The 22,130-nt window shown below is 37.3% G+C and overlaps 1 protein-coding gene across 1 annotated transcript in view; it reads left to right on the forward strand.

The window, feature by feature from the left end:
• Positions 1-976: 976 nt before the first annotated feature.
• TMC1 (transmembrane channel-like 1) overlaps positions 977-22,130 on the forward strand; it is a gene marked incomplete at its 5' end in the record, with an annotated part of 129,350 nt that continues 108,196 nt past the window's right edge. The window contains 3 exon segments of the mRNA XM_008581725.1: positions 977-1,024; positions 10,594-10,763; positions 17,154-17,278. Coding sequence (XP_008579947.1) covers positions 977-1,024; positions 10,594-10,763; positions 17,154-17,278 — 343 coding nt within the window.

Here is a 22,130-nt window from a genome sequence, read left to right on the forward strand (position 1 = left end):
GTTTCTCATCAAGTGAAATGACCCAACAAACCCCAAGTCTACCTATTGTAATATGGAATTAATTTTCCTTGAAGTTATTTATTTTTTTTCCTTTTTGTCTTTTTCCGTGTCCGGCAACGGATCGCAACCCTCAGTGTTGCCCCCGTACCGGACCGGGACCGGCAACGGGATCGCAACCCTCAGTGTTGCCCCCGTACCGGACCGGGACCGGCAACGGGATCGCAACCCTCAGTGTTGCCCCCGTACCGGACCGGGACCGGCAACGGGATCGCAACCCTCAGTGTTGCCCCCGTACCGGACCGGGACCGGCAACGGGATCGCAACCCTCAGTGTTGCCCCCGTACCGGACCGGGACCGGCAACGGGATCGCAACCCTCAGTGTTGCCCCCGTACCGGACCGGGACCGGCAACGGGATCGCAACCCTCAGTGTTGCCCCCGTACCGGACCGGGACCGGCAACGGGATCGCAACCCTCAGTGTTGCCCCCGTACCGGACCGGGACCGGCAACGGGATCGCAACCCTCAGTGTTGCCCCCGTACCGGACCGGGACCGGCAACGGGATCGCAACCCTCAGTGTTGCTCCCGCACCTCGCTCAGCCAGTGAGCAGGAACCGGTCTGTATGTGGGATCCGAACCCTCGGCGGGAGCGCCACCACGCTCCCAAGCGGTGCACTGTAGCAGTGCGCCACCGGGCCGGCCCTCCTTGAAGTTATTTTGAATGGAGCTGATAGGCTTATAGCTATGTTTTGCAAATCTCTGAAAGCAATAAAACAGAGAAATCTTTGCATAGCATGGTAGAAGATGCTGTAGCTGTGTATCTTTAATAAATAATGCTCATTTTGACCTGTTTATTGAAAAATGTCTTTATTAACTGCACAAAAACATTATGATGAAAATAATAAAAGTTAAAAACAGTTACTAACAATTGTACAGGCATTTAAGTAATTGCTATGCTTTTTTTTTTTTCTTTAACAGTAAAAATCCAGGTGGAGGAAACAGAAGATGATAATGAGGAAATCTCAAGTAAGTGGTGACGGGCCCACCTGGGATATGTTTCCTGTGGAACAGCAGTCAATTCAGGCGATTCATCCTCTTATCTTATGGGCTTGAATTACCACATATAAGCACAGGATTGTGTGTGGATGATTTTTGATGGTCTCACAAAAGGGATAAAGTTTAGCAAATAGAATCTTCATTGTAGCTTCTATTCAACTGGCAAACACACACATCCACCTAATCCATGTTGCCCATGATCAAGTAGATGGTAGCCCAGTAAATTTTTTTTTTTTTTTTTTTTTTTTTCTCTCCTATTTTCCCTAGAAGAGTCTTTGACTTTAAAGACTCTTCTCTGGGATTGGATCTGTACAACAACAACTGGCTATTTTGACTGAACTGACCAAATGGTTCAATTAAAATGAATGAATGAATGAATGAACATGTTCTGTTGTACCAGATTCATGGGTATTTTGTCCAAATTACTTTGTTGTTTCTACTTTTTGAAGCTCAGCCTAAGAGCCTGAATTGTGACTGCTTTCCAGGCATCCAGAACACTCATGAACTGGAACATGAGAAAGACCATTTTATGAACAGAAGCTTTGATTTTACTAAAAATGAAAGAAAGAGCAGCAACTAAAGAAGAGTTCACCTAGAGGGACATCAAGACTGTCGGTTTAATATTCTGAGTACAATGTGGCAGCCAGGGAACATGCAGAATGCTGATTGTTTTCATTAATTAGGTGCCTCCTAAATGAGAACAGCCCAGAATCTCATACAGACCCTAGGTATCATGACTTGAATAGTGAACTGAGTCCATTCCAAAAGGTAGCATTGTATACAAGTCTGCATTTAGTAGACAACTATAAAATGTTCTTCTTTTAGAATTTCAGTATTTGTAAACTAGATAAAGCACTAAAGACTGCTTTTTGCTTCTAAATGGTAATGGATCAATTTAATAGTACATATTTTATCTGTGGTAAAACTATATAAGTTTAATAGTTTAGCCTTTTAGGTTTTTTTAAAATGACATCAAGAAAAATTATTTCTGTATTCTCCCCCCATAAATCTATAATTAATCTTTAAAAAATTCTCAAAAGCTATTTTAAAATTTAATTCCATTGTGGTTGAAATTATGCTTTGTATAATGCCAACCCTTTTAAATGTATTGACACTTGTTTTATGGACCAGAATACAATTTATTCTGGTGAAATTTTGAAGTGCACTGAATGTGTGTTCTGTTGTTGTTGGGTATAGTGTTCTGTAAATGTTAGTTGGGTCAAATTGGTTGATAGTGTTTTTTAAGTCTCCAGTATCTTTATTATTTATTTATTTTATTGGGATAAGAACACTTAACATGAGATCTATCCTCAACAAAATTTTAAGCATACTGTAGAGTATTGTTAACTACAGACACAATCAGCAGATTAGATCACTAGAACTTATTCGTCTTGGTCAACTAAAACTTTATATGCGTTGAACAAAAACTCTCCATTTCACCTTTCCTCTGGCCCCTCACAATCACCATTCTACTCTCTGCTACTATGAGTTTGCTAATTTAGATACCTCATATAACAAAATCATGCCGTATTTGTCTTCTGTGCCTGACTTCTTTGACTTAGTTTAATGCCTTCAAAGTTCATCCATATTGTTACACAGGGCAGGATTTCCTGCATGTTAAAGGCCAAGAAATATTAATACCATTGTATGTAAATACCACATTTTCTTTATCTATTCATCTGTTGATAAACATTTAGGTTGTTGTCACATCTTGAGTATTGTGGACGAAGTGCAGTGAACACTGGCGTGAGAACCTCTCTTCAACATCTTGATTTCAATTCCTTTGGGTAAATACCTGAGTGTTGGGTTACTGGATCATATGAGTATGGTAGTTCTATTTTCAATTTTTTGAGGAACCTCTATACTGTTTAACATAGTGGCTGCACCATTTTACATTCCCACCAACTGTGTCCATTGTTCCAATTTCTCCACATCCTTGCCACCACTCGTTGTATTTTGTTGTTTTGATAATAGGTGTGAGCTGATATCTAATTGTGGTTTTGATTTGCATTTCCTTAATGATTAGTGATATTGACCATCTTTTCATATACCTGCTGACCATTTGTATGTCTTCTTTGGAGAAATTCAAGTCCTTTGCCCAATTTTTAAGTAGGTTTATTATTATTATTAAGTGGGTCATATTATTTCCTTACATATTTTGCATATTAACCCCTTATCAGATATGTGATTTGCAAATATTTACTCCCATTCTATAGGTTGCTTTTTCATTCTGTTGATTATTTTTTTTTCCTATGCAGAAGCTTTTTAGTTTGATGAAGCCCTGCTTTTACTATTTTTACTTTATTTTGCCTGTACTTTTGGTGTCATATTTAAGAAGTCATTATGAAGAAAAATGTCATGAAAATTTTCCCTTATGTTTTCTTCTAGGAGTTCTATAATTTCAGGTATTATGTTTCAGTCTTTAATCCATTTTGAGTTGGTGTTTGTATATCATGTAAAATAAGGATCCAATTTTATTTTTTGTATATGGATATTCAGTTTTCCCAACACCGTTTTTTTAAAGATGACCGGTAAGGGGATCTTAACCCTTGACTTGGTGTTGTCAGCACCATGCTCACCCAGTGAGCTAACTGGCCATCCCTATATGGGATCCAAACCCTTGGCCTTGGTGTTATCAGCACTGCACTCTCCCGAGTGAGCCACAGGGCCGGCCCCCCAACACCGTTTGTTGAAGAAACTATTTTTTCTCCATTGTATATTCTTGGAAACCTGTTGAAGATCAGTTGATTGTATATACATGGGTTTATTTTGGGGCTCTTTCTTCTGTTTCTTTGGTCTATATGTCTGCTTTTATGCCAATATTATACTGTAGTAATTACTGTAGATTTGTGTATTTTGAAATCAGGTAGTGTGATGCTATTATCTTTGTTTTTCTTTTTCAAGGTTGTTTTGGCTATTTGGGATTTTTTGTGGTTCCAAATGAACTTTAGAATTGTTTTATCTATTTCTGCAAAAAAATGCCATTGGTATTTTGATTGGGACTGTGTTGAATCTGTAGATCACTTTTGGTAGTATATCCATTTTAGCAATATTAGGTTTTCCAATCCATGATTATGGTGTGTCTTTTCATTTATTTGTATCTTTTAAAATTTATTTCATCAGCATTTTGTAGTTTTCAGTGTACAAGTCTTTTACCTCCTGGGTTAAGTTTATTTGTTTTTTTTTTAATACTATTTTAAGTATAATTATTTTCTTATTATTTTTTCAGATAATTGGGTGTAGCATATAGAAATGCAACTGATTTTTGTATGTTGATTTAGTATTCTGCAATTTTACTGAGTTCATTTATTTGTTCTAAGAAATTTCTGTGTAGTTTGTAAGGTATTTTACATATAAGATCATGTCATCTGCAAACAGATATTTCTTTTTTTTTTTTTTTTCCTTTTTTTGTCTTTTTTTGTGTCAGGCAACGGATCGCAACCCTCAGTGTCGCGCCCGTACCGGACCGGGACCAGCAATGGGATCGCAACCCTTGGTGTTGCGGCCGCACCTCGCTCAGCCAGTGAGCGGGAACCGGTCTGTATGTGGGATCCGAACCCTCAGCAGGAGCGCCACCGCGCTCCCAAGCGGTGCACTGTAGCAGTGCGCCACCGGGCCGGCCCTGCAAACAGATATTTCACTTCATCCTTTCTTGTTTGGGTGCTTTTTTTGCCCTTTTTCTTGCCTAATTGCTTCGGCTAGAACTTCCAGAATGATGTTATACAGAAGTGGCAAGCGTTGGCATCTTTGTCTTGTTCCTGATCTTCAAGGAAAAGCTTTCAGTTTTTTACTGTTGAGTATGATAGTTTTAACCTTTTCATATATGGCTTTATTATGTTGAAGTAATTTATTTCTATTCCTAATTTGTTGAAACTATTTATAATAAAAGGGTGTTCAATTTTGTCAAATGCTTTTTCTGTATCTATTGAGATGATTATGTCATTTTTATCCTTTATTCTCTTAATATCATGGATCACATTATTTGATTTTTGTATATAGAATCATCCTTGCATCCCAGAGATTAATCCCTCTTGGTCATGCTGTATACTTTTTAAAAATATGTTGTTGAATTTGGTTTGCTAGTATTTTCTTGAGAACTTTTGCATGTGTATGTTTATTAGGAATATTAGCTAGTAATTTTCTTTTCTTATAATGTATTTATCTGGCTTTGGTATCAGGGTAATGATGGCCTCATATAATGAGTTCTATTGAAAAGTTTAAGAAAGATTGGAAATAATTCTTTAAATGTTCAGTAGAAATCACTAGTGAGACTTTCAAGTCCTTGTTTTTCTGTTTGGGAGGTAATTGTTTTACTAGTTATAGGTCTGTTCAGATTTCTATTTTTTCATAATTCATTCTTGGTAGGTCCCATGTTTTGAGGAATTTATTTTTTCTAGATTATCCAATTTTTTGGTGTTTAGTTGTTCATAGTAGTCTCATACGATCCTTTTATTTCTGTGACATCAGTTTTTAGGTCTCCTCTTTCATTTTCGTTTTATTTATTTGTATCACCTCTCTTTTCTTCCTTAGTCTAGCTAAGATTTTGTCAATTTTGTTAATCTTCAAAAAACCAACTCTTAGTCCATTGATTTTTCTATTGCTTTTCTAGTTTTTATTTCACTTATTTCCTCTCTAATCTTTGTTATTTCCCTCTTCTGCTACCTTCGGGCTTAGTTTGTTCTTCTTTTTCTAGTTCCTTGAGGTGTAAAGTTAGCTTTTGCATTTGAGATTTTTTCTTCTTTTATAATGTAGGTGTTTATCACTACAAACTTCCCACTTAGTACTACTTTGCTTGCATCGCGTAAATTTTAATATGTTGTTTTAAAATTTTCATTTGTCTCAAGATATTTTTTGACACATTGATTGTTTAAAGAGTATGTTGTTTAATTTCCACATATTTATTACTTTTCCAGTTTTCCTTCTGCTGTTGACTTCTAGTTTTATTACATTGTGGTCGTAAAAGATATTTGATGTGGTTTCAATCTTAAAATTGGTAAGACTTCTTTTGAATTATGTGCTCTATTCTGGAGAATGTTCCATGTACGCTTGAGAAGAAAGTGTATTCTCCTGATGTTGGGCCAATGTTCTTTTTCCATGTTAGGTTCATTTGATACATAACATTGTCCAAGTCTGCTGTTTTCTTATTGATTTTCTGTCTACATGTTTTATCCATTATGGAATGAGGGGTATTGCAATTTCCTAGTATAATCGTGTTGCTATTTCTCGTTTTAGTTCTGTTAATGTTTATATGTTTTAGTTCTCTGATGTCAGATGCATATATATTTATAATTGTGATATCTTTCTGGTAATTGATCCTTTTATTATTATATAATGCTCTATTTGTCTTTTGTGACAGTTTTAATGTAATGTCTATTTTGACTGATATAAGTATAGCATAGGGGCTGTGACTCTCTGTTTTTATGATTTGAGTTAGACTTGTTCATTTGACCTAGAAGTTTTCTGCTTATGGAGATCAAGTAAGAATTTAGTAGGTTTCCTATCTATTTGACTTATAGGAACACGATGATTAACTAACTAATACCATAGATCTACACAAGTGAGACTATTCTGATTATTGATTTGCCTCTGCTGTCCATTATAGTAACTACGCCCACCTTGCCTTTGTTGGTCGAGTGCCATCACTTGGCCCCTGCCACCCAGGATCCAAATTAGTCCCATTGCCTTTAAGTGTTTCAATTGCCTGACTGCAGTTCCCATTGTAAGGTCCAGTCTACAGAGAAGAGCAATCACAGAGCTCTTCAGGGATGCTGGGGCTCCTCTCAAAAATCTATTTCTCAAGGTATTTGTAAAAGGTATGTCTTCTGGAGACTCCCAGTGTGGATGAGTAGGTTTTACATGACAAAGCCACTCTAGCATTCCAAGCTCCCTAAGCCTTTGAATCCTCTTCTCTCCAGTTAACCAAGGGAGATCAGGTATCTCTAACTCATAGTGGGCTGTCTTTTGATCCATATTTCAGCCAGCCAGCCAAACAAACAGCACCTTTCTTAACTTCCCAAGCTACAACATTAAATGTAGAATCTCTGCTTAGTGGGTCCATATCAATAAATTTGGCCTGATCCAATTTTATGTTTCTTCTGCCATTGTCCCACACCCTTAATATCCATTCCTGTATACATTTTCCCAGTTTCTGCCTGTATGGAGTAGAAAACTCATGTAGCTCTTTTGGAGTGTAACACATTTCCTCATGGGTCACATTTTGTACCTCACCTTTAGGGGCCTGCCAGGCCTTGAATCTAGTTATAGGTCTAGAATCAAAGATAGGTGGTGGGGGTGGGTCCTGAGGAGAATCAGCATTGCCTTGCTCACTTACTGCCTCAGGGGCAGCCATTCCTGTTTCCTTAGGCAGTGCAGAGTTAATCCCCTCAGACAGAAGTGGAAAAGCTGCCATCTCTGGGGATGAGGGTGGGGAGTTCATATCTACCAAACAAGACTCAATGGAATTTAGGTGTCCCATGTCCTCAGCCTCATCAGGGTCTTCCCACAAATCCCCATCCCAACTTGCAGGATCCTGTTCCTTCCCAACCAATGCCCTCACTTTAGCAGTAGATACCCTGATAATTCAACTGCTGCTGTAGTTCAGCCAATCTTGTGATGAGGACTTGTGTTTGATTTTCAGCCCTGTGGGTACTGGAGAGAAAATTCTGGCCTAGAACAATTTAGAAACTTTTAGGTCATCTATGCAGTGTTTGAGCTGAGAACTGGCATCCCCAAGCTCTTCCTTTTCTTTCCTCACATTGTCCAGCAATGTTAGGAGCTACCAACCAATGTCATCATTAATATAATATTTGGATTTCCACAAATACTCAAAGGTATTATGTATAGAGTCACTGAATCCCTTGCCTTTTACAAGCAGTGAATTAGGAGTATCAAATAGACTTTTTCTGCATATCTCTTTAAACAGTTCATGCTGTGGACTATCAGTGCTCTCTGTATTATAAGAAGTTGAACTATTAGCATGTCGGGGTCTAAAGCCCTGAAACCAATTGAAGACATTCATCTTAAAGATTCTTTTTCTCTAGAACGACTCCCAGTGCCAAAATCTGTATTAGTCTGGGTTAGCCAGAGAAACAGAACCAATAGGATATGTGATAAATATATGAGAAGGGATTTACCAGGGGTACTGGCTCACGTGATTGTGAAGGCTGAGGAATCCCATGATAGACTGTCTGCAAACTGGATGCTGGTAGTGTGGCTCAGTCCAACTCTGAAGGTTCGGAACCAGAGAAGCTGATGGTGTCCTTAGTGTAAGTCTTGGAACCCCAAAACTGAAGGGTCTTAAGCTCTGATGTCCGCAGACAGGAAAGAAGAGTGTGGCCCAGCTCCAGTGATAGAGAAAGATACACCTTTTTTCTCCTTTTTTGTTCTGTCTGGGCCCCTAGCAGATTGGATGGTTCTTATCCAGTCTACTAAGGCTCTCATGCTAATTTCTTCTGGAAACACCCTCATGGATACACCTAAAGAAATAGTTTTACCAGGTTTCTCAGTATTGCCTAAAGCAATCAAGTTGGCACCTAGAATTAACCTTCATGGGTAGTCACCAGAAAAATCAGAACTTAGAAGATGTGGCATAGTCCTTTCCTTCCCTCCCCAGGGAGAAGCTGGGAGCTGGTGGGTTTCTCCTGTTAATAAGGTCCTGGGGGTGGTGGTGAGAGGGGAGATTAAGGTGAGAGGGCATTTCAAATTTTCCTACCAGCTTTGATGTGGCTGATCTTGTGCTTACCCAGGGTACAGACTCCTCTCAACTGGTTTCAGGATTTCTCACAAAGGGAACTTGTCTGCATATGATTGCTGAACCTTTGTGTCCATGCGGGGAAGGAGAGTCCAGGGCTTCCTCTTCTGTCATCTTGCTGATGTGACCTCAGTTTAACCTTCATACAAAAAATACTAAAATTAGAGTACCAGGTGGCTGCTTTAGTTCTTGAGTTATTTGTGGGTAAAATTCTTTATTGACCCCTGTCAGGCTCTTATTATTTCTATAATTAGTAACTAACATGAATAATCAAAGCTGGGAAAATTTTTAGAATGCCAGAATGAGGTTCACATAACATTTGCCACAATATTTAACAAACAAAAATTCATTCTTGGTTTTGATGACAGAGGACAGTTTCAAATACCAGTTAGAAAAGTTATTTTCCTGTTTCTCTCTGCTAGCTAAAATCCAGGTATAGGTTATATTTAGATCTTAGATCTGAAATATTAATAAAAAGGTTTCAATTAGTGATGTTGAAAGATACTTTAAAAATAATAAAATTATGACTAATATATATGTAAAAAACCATATTTAATTAATAAATGAGAAAACTTATGAGGTGATATAATTAGCTGAAAGGAAAATCCAGATAACAGACACATTCGTAGATCAGAAATATTAAAATGATTGTACAAATGGAAGCAAAACTTTTTTGGGAGAGGGGATTGTCTCTCCAGTAGACAGAATTTATTTGCCTGTTTACAGATAAATATTACTTTGTATTCCTATCCAGTTGTCTATAATTTTCAGATTTGTAAAATAGTTCCCATAGAATCAGAATCAGATAACACGTAAAGGTATACTACAGACATTTCGTAGTTTTCAACTGAAGTACAATTTTTTTCCTACAATAGCTTCTATTTAAGAGAATAGTGATAACTGTGATTAATATTTGATTTTTTTTTCTAAATAGTTTATTCTAAATCATAGAAGAAGTTAAGGAGCAATAGAAATGGAAGAGAAGTAGGAATGTGTGTTATAAATAACTCTGTGGAAGAAGGAAATGATTGCTCTCAGTATGCTTTCCTTGGAAGCTTCCTAAGAAGTTATGGACATACGAGGCATTCATTGTTTGTTGATAAATAAGATAAAATAATGTTGCCATTATTTTCAATTTTACACTAAATTTATATTTACATGTTATTTATTTCTGTTCATAAGGATAGAATTAGCAAGGAAATGTGCATAGCGCCTTTTTGTTTTTTTAAGGAAGGGACAAGAATATTTAGAAAAAAGATGATTTGGAATCAAGGATGAAGATAATTTGAATTGAGAGCAATCTCAAGGGCTACATGAATTTCTCTCAAATTATTCTAGTTCGTGGCACTTCCTTGTCATTCCTGTCCTTTGCTCCAAGAGAGAAGTAAATGGAGAGCAGTTAACCCCTCAACCCTTATGTGTTGGGATGGTGACCTCTGATCTTGCACTTGATCGGAATGCTCCGAGAAGTCATTGTATGATACTAAACTCCAAGCCATTTAGTTACCCAAGTAAATGAAGACTGGACCTATAAGGGTTATGGAAATTTAGGAATCCAAATTCACATACTTGAGCAGATAAACCACAAAGCAAATGATATCTAGATAAATTTGTTTAAGTGGAAGGCAGTGGAGCGTATATGTCATGGCGCACCTTATCGTGATGTGAAGAATTGTTGGACTGTGGTCTCAGATGTGTGACACTAGTTATGAAAAAGTAAGAATAGACTTGGTAGCAGGAGAAAGCACTTTCTGACACTGCCCACTGCATTATCGATTGCTCTGTTTAGGCGAAGAGGAGGAGGAAGATAAACTACCTCGAAGGGAGAGCTTGAGACCAAAGAGAAAACGGACCAGAGATGTGATCAATGAGGATGACCCAGAACCTGAACCAGAGGATGAAGAAACAAGGAAGGCAAGAGAAAAAGAGAGGAGGAGGCGGCTGAAGAGAGGCGCGTAAGTTAGTTCTGATATACATAAGTGAAAGTGTTACTGATTGAGAAACGCCGGACACTGAAAGAAGACCACTTCCTTTAGGCACTCTCTGGCCTTAAAGTCACGAATTAAAACCACTTTAGAAAGACAGGCTTCATCTGATGCTGCCATTTTACTCCACTTAATTAAATGTATTTCAATAATTAAAATAGAATTTTTAAATGAATATATATTAAAAAGGAACCATAAGAAATTCTCTTATGAAAGATCTAAATTGTCATAGGTCATTAACATATTATAGTTAATTTAAATATTTTAAAATTATTTGTTAATTGTATGCATTGTTATTTAAGTAGAAAGCTCCCCAAAAGTGAACCCTAATCACTTTATCTTACAGAGCAGGGGTTGGCAAACCGTGGCTACATCTAGCCCAAGAACTAAGAATGGTTTTTACAGTTTTACAGGGTTATTAATCGAAAACAAAGATGAATATGGGACAGAGTTGTATGTAGCACTTAAAGCTTAAAATATTAACCATTTGGCCCTTTACCAAAAGAAAGTGCTGTCCTCTGTTACAGAAAATTTGGGTTGTCATTTCCTTTTTAAAACATCCTAGTATCTTTAGTTTTATCAGGGCAAAGTTTTACTGAACTCTGAGTTTGTATAGGATAATATATTAAATACTGTTTAGAGAAAATCCAAGAAAATAATTTTCTTGTCTTTATTTTCCGGAAATTTCTGATGGCAGGCCGGTAGGAAAAGTGTACACGTAAAACACATCTAATAATAGAAAATCTAGACCTCTCAGAAAGAGTTAAAGGGAACTGTCAACCTGTTCTGCTGCTCATGGTAACAGGGCCCTGTGAATCACCATGAGGTGGTGGAATCTCCTCCAAACACTTCTAGCACTTTATTTTTTTTAATTAAAAAAAATTTTTTTTTTTGCAATTTCATATAGTTTATTTTATTTAGTCCACATGTAGCAAGTTTTTCAGCAGTTAGCTACAATTTTACATGCATTTATGTTCTTGGTGTCTTTTCACTCATTTTCCTTTGTCTTATAATATATGTCTAATTCTCTAATTTAATGTTGATTAGAGGTTAATCCATGTGAAAATACATTTTCTCCAGTCTGCCAGAAGCCAAAGTCTGAATATTTTCTTATTTTTTTCCCTCTTAGTGTGAATCATTTATCAGTCTTTCTTATAGACCCTACATGGCATATCTAAACAGTTACTCCTAGGACTTTAAATGATAAAGAATATTCTAGATGTCCTGCCAAGATGCCACACTCCAGTACTCAATGACTCATTACATTACTTCTCATAAATAATTTCTATTAAATACAACTATACGAAGTTTTTGTCAGGTAAAGAAGCCTAGCGCTAATAGACAATATTTCCTGTTAGGATAAAAGTGTAACCTCATCCCTTTCTTTGTTTTATATTATTTAAGTTTTAAAATTTTCCTCCTCCTCCCCTTCCTCCTCCTAATCTATTTCCTCCTTTTCCTCCCCAAGCTCATCCACTTTCTTCTTTGAATACCAAGACATCATTTGCTTTAAGTTTTGACTCTGGTAGTATTTTTTATTTATGTCCTTTTCAAGTATCTTTATACAATGTTCCTTTCAAAATACAACACAATTTTAAGTCCTGTTTATTATTATAATTGTTAGTGCCATTATTATGTAATAGCATTTCCTACTAGCAAAGTGGTATTCTGACAGTGGCATTTCATGGAGAAAGCATCACTAATGGACACATGCATGATATGGGTCATGTTCCAAAATTTGCTTTTCCTCTTCACCTATGCCTCAGAAAAATCCTTCTAAAAAGGTGAGTTGGGTGGGAATTCCTCTGTTCTCTTGTTCTGCTTAGGGTCCTCATGTCAACTGCTCAACCCTTAGAAAATAGGGCCATGTGAATTAGCTGGGTCTTTTCCCTATGACAGTGCCTCTCTTTAGCTGGTCCCACACTCATCTGATTTTGAGTAACCCATAAGCACTCATGCCTCCTGTTGGGAAAATAGAATAGTTCAATCAGGCCCCCTCACCTCAGGTCCAGTTGGGTGTGGTGCAACACATTCTGTGTAAACAAACTCTGTGTGTGTGTGGGTGGAGTTAGTGTGCATGTGTGCCAATGTATCTTTTTAGTTTTGTTGTTATTCTGGTGTGTTCTTGAGAGTTGTGTGGAGGGCCAGCTTTGAACTTATGGCCAGCAGAGAGCTTATGTATATAAATAGAGCATGTTTACTTTGCTGGCAGCTGCTCAGTTTTTCTTTGGACTTTGCCAGTAGCAGTTGAGTTTTGAGTTTGTCTTTGGACTGCTGAGCTCCTAGACGTGTGTGAGCAGAAATAAAGACTACTCTTTCTTCAACCAAGGCTCCAAGGACCTTTCTTCCAGTTACCTAGCTCGTAGACCTGTGTGTGAAGGGTTTGTGACCCAGTCTGGACAATGGGCTTGAGGGGTCTATGAGCTCCAGACCCAGCCCTAGCTCTACACCTCCCTATCTCTTCACTCCTCCACATAGCCCAACTTTGTCTCCATAAATTTTACAAGTTATTTTATCACTTACACAATTTGCACATGCAATCTAAATAGTATCATAAATTAGTGATGATTGCTACTTCCGATCTCTATTTTAGCATCCATTTTCTATGGAACATTTTGAAGGTAAGAATTTTTTTTTTTTTTAAAGAAAATGCATGGAAAACATATTTTGAGGAAGATTAGTAGGCAAATCTGGGCATGTTTATTTAGGTTAATTAATTCAGGGTCTTTTTTATTTAAATGTTCAAACAATGCCTCAGGGATTTCCTTTGCACTGGTAAAATATTTGAGACCAACTAAAACCAGGGTTGTAATGCTAACTATCTTTGGAGATGGTTAAAGAACACTGCCTTGTTAGACATTTTGGAGTATATCTAATAATATTACAGGTTTTTCCTGACCCAGTTTTAAGTGAATAAGTAATTTGTTCATCACAGTGAGAAATTCAGCATATTATGCCTTCTTTTTTCTTAACAGCTATTGTTTAAATAGGTCATACTTAAGATAGAAAGTTATTCTTGCACAGATTAGCCCTAACTTTTAGGAGATTAAACATGCTTATGCTATACTCTTTTAATATGATCAGCTCTTTTTATGAGTGGTTCCTGGAAAAGCATTTCCCTGTAATGCTCGTGAGAGTAATATTTTAACTACCTACATATCTGAAGGTAACTTATTTGTCAACCACTGTACCCTAAAGCATGGCATGATCCTCCTGGGAGCAATCAATAATTAACAACAAAGACTTTAAAAGTACACCAGTCTGGGATCATTTAGTGTGGGAATAATGTCTTCTTATACTATAATAATCTTGATGGGCATTGCTGTATTTTGGTGTACTTGGAGCCCTGGGTTCAGTATAATAACCCTGAGTGATCCAGAAAAGTTCTGTACATATACATTTATTCGGTAAATATTTATCCAGCTCCACAAGTTCATCATGGAGTAAGGAAAAAGTCATTTAGACACAGATTATTATGAAAGAACACAGTATATATGTGCCAAAGAAGTACAAGTGGTTTGGAGTCTCAGTGAAAACTGTACTCATAGAAATAATCAGAAAAGGGGTTATTGAAGACATTTCATATGATTTTTTTTAAGAAATCACAGAATTTGGATAGGCTAAATATATAAAGTATGTAATTAGTGTTAGAAAAGTTTCCACTAAATGATTTCTAAAATTTGGCCTGTCAAAATATAAGCTTTAGTACCATGGTAAATCCACACATTGAATAGATCATTCTTTTGTTTTTTGATGATCCTGGGTTAAATAAGATGCTGTTTTATATATGATTCTTAATGGAAGTTCAGTAATGTAAGGCTTTAAGATATTTATATGTAAAAGTTGTGAATTATTTTGGAAGGGTGGGCAAATTAAGGACTTAAAATATCAAGCAATTAAATTATTCATCTTAAGCTTTTTTTTTTCCTTCTAATTGACTTTGTAGTTTATTGGGATTTATTTTCTTTTAGTTTTGCTAGTTTCCATAAAGATTTCAGTTAAACAGTTATCTATATAATTTAGATTTATGTCTGTGTCTACATGGAAACAATTTAAATCATTTTTATTAAAACATATCTTTCCTTTCTAAGATGAACCAACCCACACATCATTCTAACTGGCAAATTAAAACAAAACAAAACAAAACAAAAAAACCCCACTATGAATATAGGTGTAGTACAAAAAAAAAAAAAAAAATCCCTAAGTATTTTATGCCCTGGTTGTGCAGCACTACAGGCTCTTATATAATACACACCAAATAATTAAAATAGTAACAACCCAATGGCAATCACAATTGTATGTTAGTAGAGTGTACTTCCACAGTTCTCTTGAAACAGGACCACTCTTCTAAGAAAATATTCAAATTGCCCAAAAAACAGTCAATAGGAAGTGTTATTTCTAAGGGTTAATATGAATTTTTGCTTCAGTAATCATGGCATGTTTAAAAACTATGGATTGGTGGCAAAGGACAGAGACTGCAAAGTTATTTTGTAGGGCAGGCTGTAACACTGTCCTCTTGTTCCTCAGCTAGAACTTTAACAAATAGCTTCTGCCATATTCCTGCTGTGTCAGGTCATGAGCTTATTGAACAACAAAATATGTTTCTGAGTAACAGTGAATCAGATCACAATTTTTTTTTTTAATCAGTCAGGATCTAGGGAGGAGAGAAACTACAAGAGTTAATTAAACAGAGAAAATTTAATAAGAATTGTGAGGAGGTATAAATAATTAACTGGGCTGTTAACTGTTAACTAAGGCGAAAAGAGAACACTAACGTATCTTGGTAACTACAGGGAAGCAGCTAGCACTCTGAGGGCTGGAGCAACAATGGGAAGGGTTGAGATGAAAACTTTGAAGTGTAGAAGAGACACTCATGAAGCTGAAACTCAGACCTCTGTGGATGGGCTGAGGATCAGCACGACTGATTTTTATAGGGGGGTGGGGACGGGTGGTGAAGCTGATTCTGCTGGTGTTGGTAAACTTGGCAAACTAGATCCATCTGCTGCTATGGGAAAGACCCTCAGCTCCTGGAGTGAAAAAGTGTTGCTAAGGAGGAAGTGTTGCCCTGAGAGGCAAACAGGAAGCAGACAGGAAGCCAAAGAAAAGATCGAGCCCCTTCTTAGTATCCCCAATTGTCAGAGTCTAATACTAGCTGGCTGACAAAGCAGAAATGTGACTCACAGAGTCCCAGCCCCAGCACCGCAATATTAAGTATAGAGGGTGTGTGTGAAGTTGAGAACATAGCTTCATAACTGAAAGAATCTGTTACCAAAAAATTGATCTCTACTAAATGGTATTACATTCCTGGATTTAAAATCATGTTGCTCATGTTTAGATTTTGTTTTCTTTGAGTTCTAGACCTTATAGTGTTTTTGTAATACTAGAAGAGAAAAGATACACCTCATTTGCTCAGTAAAAAAACTAAATTCCTTTGAAGTCCTTTTAAAGGACTCATTTCTACCAAATATATTTCAAGTTGAATTTTATCAGTTGAAGTTTGAGTTTAATTAACAGATTAGGTTATCTTTGAGAAATAAATTTTTATTTTTTCCTATTTCAATTTTTCTGTCTTTCTCTTGAGACAGAGCTAACTTAAAACTTTTAAGATCACTTCAATTACATCTTCACCTCTAATTTATTATCCTAATTGAAAAATAAAATGCCTAAATGGAATGTAGAATTGGTCGGAGAGGGGAACAGAGCAGAGAGGGAAATGTCTTGATGGATCTGTAATTATTCTTTTCTAGTTATGAGAGTTTGAGGCTCTGGACATGAAAGAATAGTCCAATTTCATGACAAAAGTATGCAAATACTATTGTTTAAAGTGATCCTGCATCAATGTTCAGATCTGAGTTCTAATGCTTGTGGGTCTTAGCATCGACTATATAATTGTACAGCCAAGTTAAAAAACCTGGGCTGCTCGAGTCAGGCAGAAAAAAAGAAATTCCACATGTTCTCACTCATTGGTGGGAGCTAAAAAAACAAACAAATTAATTCACCCACATACACACACAAAAAAAACCCGGGGGGGTGGGGAAGAAGATATAACAACTATACTTTTATGAAGTTGTTACAACAAGCAAACGGAAAGGACATTCTTGTGGGGGAGGGGAGAGAGGGAGGAGGGAGGGAGGTGTCAGTGACAGGCCATAATAATCATATACATTGTATATTGACAAAATAAAAATTTAACGAAAAAAAAAACATGCAAGATTGGGAAACTTGAAAAAAATAAAATAAAATAAATAAATACATAAAAAGAAAACAACCTGGGCTGTATATCTGATTTCAGTCTTCCTTAAGTTTGGAAGTCAAGCAAGGCTTAATTTATCAAGGATTTTTTTTTTTCTTTTAAAGGGAGGAGGAAGAAGAAGAAATTGATGAAGAGGAATTGGAAAGATTGAAGGCAGAGTTAGATGAGAACAGACAAATGATTGCTACTGTCAAATGCAAACCTTGGAAGATGGAGAAGAAAATGGAAGTTCTCAAGTACGGTGTCACTTTTCATAAGTAGAAACACTTTCCCTGGTATTGATCTTCTAAATCCTCTGAGTATTACTTATATATTATAGATAATGCTTTATATATAATATATTACAAATATATGAAACATTCATATTATTGTATATGATGCTCATAGTCATATAAACATATATATCATAGTATAGGCATATATACATATATATGTCTCATATTCCTAGAGAGACTGGGCTAATGATTATAAATTGGAAACAACAATAAGCAAATTTATTATTTGGGATGTTATAAATTCTGTGTTCACCTTTAATTGTTTCTTAAACTGGAGTTTTCTTAGTTTAATGCATTCATTACTGTCACTGTAAAAGAAATAATATATTTAAATTTTACAAATTTGTGTGGATTGAACTGCAGGGTCCCAGTCTCAAATGACCTTTTTGTGTGACAACTCTCATTAAAGCACAAGGAGGTTGTTAAGCCAACAGAACAGTAAATAGGATTCCAATTAAGGGTTATGTTAATAGGTATTCCCTGGTAACATGTCAGTGACCCAATTTCAGTTTTATGTTGACTGCTGATGTGGGTGCAAAGACACCCACGACACACAGATTTATAAACTCCTCATATGCAAAGTCAAATGATTATCCCATTCCAGGTGATGGGAGCATATTTGTCCCTGTGGACCACACTATATTTCCTTACTCTGGTGGTTGGGGGAGGCTGATTGTGAAAAAGGGAACTTGTCGTGATAATAGCCATGTTTGCATCTCCCAATTTTGCCACAGATTGTGTTTTACTACAACCATTTTTCTAAATAGTGGAAAGTTTGCAAAACTATCCCCCAACAAGCCTATCTAACTAATAATGCTGTTAAAATGATAGTATGGTATTATTGCCTCTGTTGAGGAAAAAAAGAAGTGAAGTAGCTATCAAGATAATTCACTTCTAGTCTTGGCTCTTCAAGAGCTTGTGTGATTTGAAGAAATAGCTTAACCTCCTGGAGCCTCAGTTACTTCATACCCTAAATAAAGGAAGATATTCTTGATCTTCCCTGTGTGCTTGGAATCTAGCCATTATTTATAGCATTATTGTTTTGTTTTGTGGAGCAAGGTTTTCCAAGTTCCGAACAACGGTCTTCCCATACACCACACAACTGTGGTCTGGGAACTCCCAGGGCATGCACATGTACACATCCACCGTGAGTGCAGGTAAAGGCAGGCAGCATCCCTGTTCCATGGAGCTGCTATACTAATGTGTGTATATGCATGTGTGTGTGTGCACATGTGCATGTGTCTATATGTAAAAATAGTTTTTGTTTAATGAAGTGATAATGATGCTAAATTATAGGTTTTAAAAATGTTCTTAGGCTGGCTGGTTACTCAGTTGATTAGAGTATGGTGCTGATAACACCAAGGTCCAGGGTTCCATCCCCGTACTGACCAACACCTGCCCCCTCCCCCCAAAAAAAGTCTCTTTTGACAAAATGTGAGTTTGGTAACCTTATGCTGGCCCCCAAAATATATTTTGAAATATTAATGGCCCATGAAATCCCAAACCTGGGAACCACAGGTAATTGCATAGAGAAAGTTGTAAAATTAGAAAATGATAATATTGTGAACTTTCAAAACATAAATCTAAGTAAAAATGCCAAGGGGTATCCCTCCTTTTCAACTGCATGGGGGATAGAAATAGCCCCACTCTCCCTTGCCTGTGTCTCTCATGCAGGACAATGGCTCAGATCTAGCATTGAATAGCTGTGCAAATTTGGATGAGTTATATAGTTACTCTGACCTCAAGTTCCTTATGAAATTATACTTATTGTTAGGGTTGTTAGAATCATAAAATGAGATAATTTATACAAAACACTTAGAATGGTGCCAGAAGAAAGCACATAGCTGGGAAACACAAATTGCAATTATTATTTTATCTCCAGACAGACTCAATGATACCTGATTCCTTGCAGGGTGACAGGAGAGATGGAGAGGGCTTGGGATCTGGCAGGGCTAGGCAGGAGCAGGCCTAGCCACAGGCAAACCTCAGGATCCTTACAAGATGGTGGCACATTGTAGAAGTTTGGATAAACAACCAAATTTTGAGGCTCTGACAAAAGGAAGTAGGGTGTCTTGACTATTTGGCAGAATCCAGGGCCAAACCACTCTTAGATTATCTAAAAGGGTCTGGGGTCTTGGTGTGGAGTCCAAGAAATAAGCAGTGTTTAGAAATAGGGAGAGATGGGGATTGGCATTGGAAGGAAGGGCAGCACCAGGCCTTGGTGCTAGGACACGGGAGTCTGCAGCTGAATCTGGACTGTAGGTGTATTGTATTTGACCCACATGTTTTTTGTTTCTTTTTCTCTTTTATTATTATTTTACTGTGGCAAAAATATATGACATAAAATTTACCATTTTATGTATTTTTTATAATAACAATATTTCTTTTTTGTCAATCTTTTAAAAGTGGGAGGTTTTACATAAAATAACCCCCAGATGCTCAGCTTCTCATGGCTCTACATTTCCATGTGAAAATAACAGCCAGGGCTAAGCCAGAACTGCCCCCTCTTAGCAGGACACCCACTCTTCAGTGTGCACAGTTCTCCAAAAATCCACATCGCTTGTTTATGCTACTCAGCTGGACCTTGTGGGCATTCAAATTTGTGGCCTCCTACCAGTGCAGCTGGAGAGCAGGCTGGGCGTGCTACCAAGACAGGGATTCAGACCTTCAAAGCCAAAGTCAGCTTGCAGAATAGAAGCCCAAATTTAGGCCCTGTCAGGAAGGCTCAATGTCTTGTGATGATTCTCCATGCCACAAATGGTGCCTGCTTTGTGGCTGCATCCGTGGGTTGCAGATGGTGCCAATGGCCATGGCCAGCCTGATTCTCTTGGTTTTGGCCTCTTTGATGAAGTTGGCACTAAAGTGCCCAACTTGTCTCCTTTCGTAGGTTTCTGAGTGCTGTATTGAGCTTCTTCCCCATAGATTCTAATCACATTGTTACAACACATGGTCAAGACTTCACAGTACACATAGGTACATGATTCTCTGCCCTGGTGTTACCAATGCATAGGAGTCAGGAAGCTTTCTACCCACCCCTTATTTCTTTCAAAGACATCTAACTCTGAGAGAGAATTTCTAAGGATTGTTATTTCTAGAATTATCCTCCAGCCACTGCTCCTGGCTAAGTCCATGAAATCCAGAACACTAGTCTCAGTATAACTGGAGCAGAGGCTTTCATCACAGGTTTGGATCTGTGTCTGGGTTCCAAGTTCTCTTCTGGTTCTGGATTCAGAAAAACTTGTGAAATTTCTAAAACAGATTTTAGAGAGTGTTAGGGTTTCAAGATTTATCTTAGAGTAAAGCTTCAAGAATGGTGGCTTCTGGTTCTGAGGATATTATGGGAGACTCAAAGGGATAGTCTGCCCACATTTTTAGAGAACATCTACCTATAGGAACATGGGCATCCTCAGAGATTAGGGTAAAAAGAGGGTTAATGTAAGCAGTTGCTACAGAGTCTAGAAGCTCTAGGAATGGGCTGTGAATCCATACGAACACTCGCACATGGCTCAGGAACTGGTGTTCGGCATTTTCTAGGTAGTGGAATTGCTTCTCTAGAGAGGAAGCCACCTCCTTTCTACTATCATTGTAGAACAGTGCTTTTCATTGTATGCTTTACTGTATGTTACCATAGTTTCACACATTCATGTATCCTTAAACCTACTAGATAACAATTTCTGGGTGGAAAGGCAGGTGTGTCTGGCCCAGATCAGGAATGTGTATTTTTATTTTTTACTGTAAAAATCACTGGTATACACTCAGGATTGAGAGCCAATATTTTTAATTTTGAGAATCAGAAATCTTTATTAAGAAGGGATTCTGCTCTGTGGATGGTTTATTGAGTGGGGGAAGTTATATATGGGAGTTGTAGGGAGAAAAGGAAATAGTGGTATATTTCCCAATTATTTGAAAGTCAATTCCTATTTTTTATTAGCTTACTTTAAAATACTCATCAGCAAGAGTATTAAGTGTAATCTGTTTTTAAGTTGTTCATGGGTTTAACTCAGAAGTTGGATGACTCGGTCTTTCCTATCCGTAAGAGGCGGTGGTGCTAACCTGACCGCAGCTGAAATAAAACACCTGGGTAGAAAAAGAACAGGCCTACTTATTACTCATCCTGAAACTGAAGACCTTTAACTCTATCAGAACATTATATGTGGCGGATCAAAAGCCTTCATGACTAAACCTAAATCAACAGCCCCCTTATTTTGTTGTTGTAGAATAGATTTTGGACTTAAAATTAAGAAACGTGGATTCCAATCTAAGCGCACCTCTAACTATACCTCTTTGAACTTCAGTTTATTTACTTATACAACAAAGAGGTTGGATTGTGGCCTATGGTTTTCAGACTGCTGTCCTCAGAGGTCAGGTGGTTTGGTGAAACAGTTCAGGGCAGGGGAGGCAGAACTCCAAAGGGGGGGGACACTTGGTCACGATGGTGGCTTTAACCAAAACAGACCTACGGGGTGTCTCTCTTACACAGTGAACTTCCATATAAAGCATTCATTTGAAGAATGCTTCTGTGGCTATTCAAATAAGAAACAGTTAATAAAAACAACAACAACTACGACGACAACAAAAATAACCACTTAACTGGATATTTAAAGAAGATTATTTTGGGGAAGGGACAGTTCTAACATTATAGGAGTCCACAAATGAAGATACAGGAGTATTCCAGGCATACTTTGGTGTGGAGGGGGCATGTAAAAAGGTATACACCATTTTACAATTACTTATTTTGAGATCAAAAATGTTTATCTAGCTATTATATTGACTGCTTTAATTTCTGAGCTTTATAGCACTCTGACCCGATGAT

This window comes from Galeopterus variegatus, unplaced genomic scaffold (assembly GCF_000696425.1).
Source record: "Galeopterus variegatus unplaced genomic scaffold, G_variegatus-3.0.2 Scaffold2445, whole genome shotgun sequence".
Classification (NCBI taxonomy): domain Eukaryota; kingdom Metazoa; phylum Chordata; class Mammalia; order Dermoptera; family Cynocephalidae; genus Galeopterus; species Galeopterus variegatus.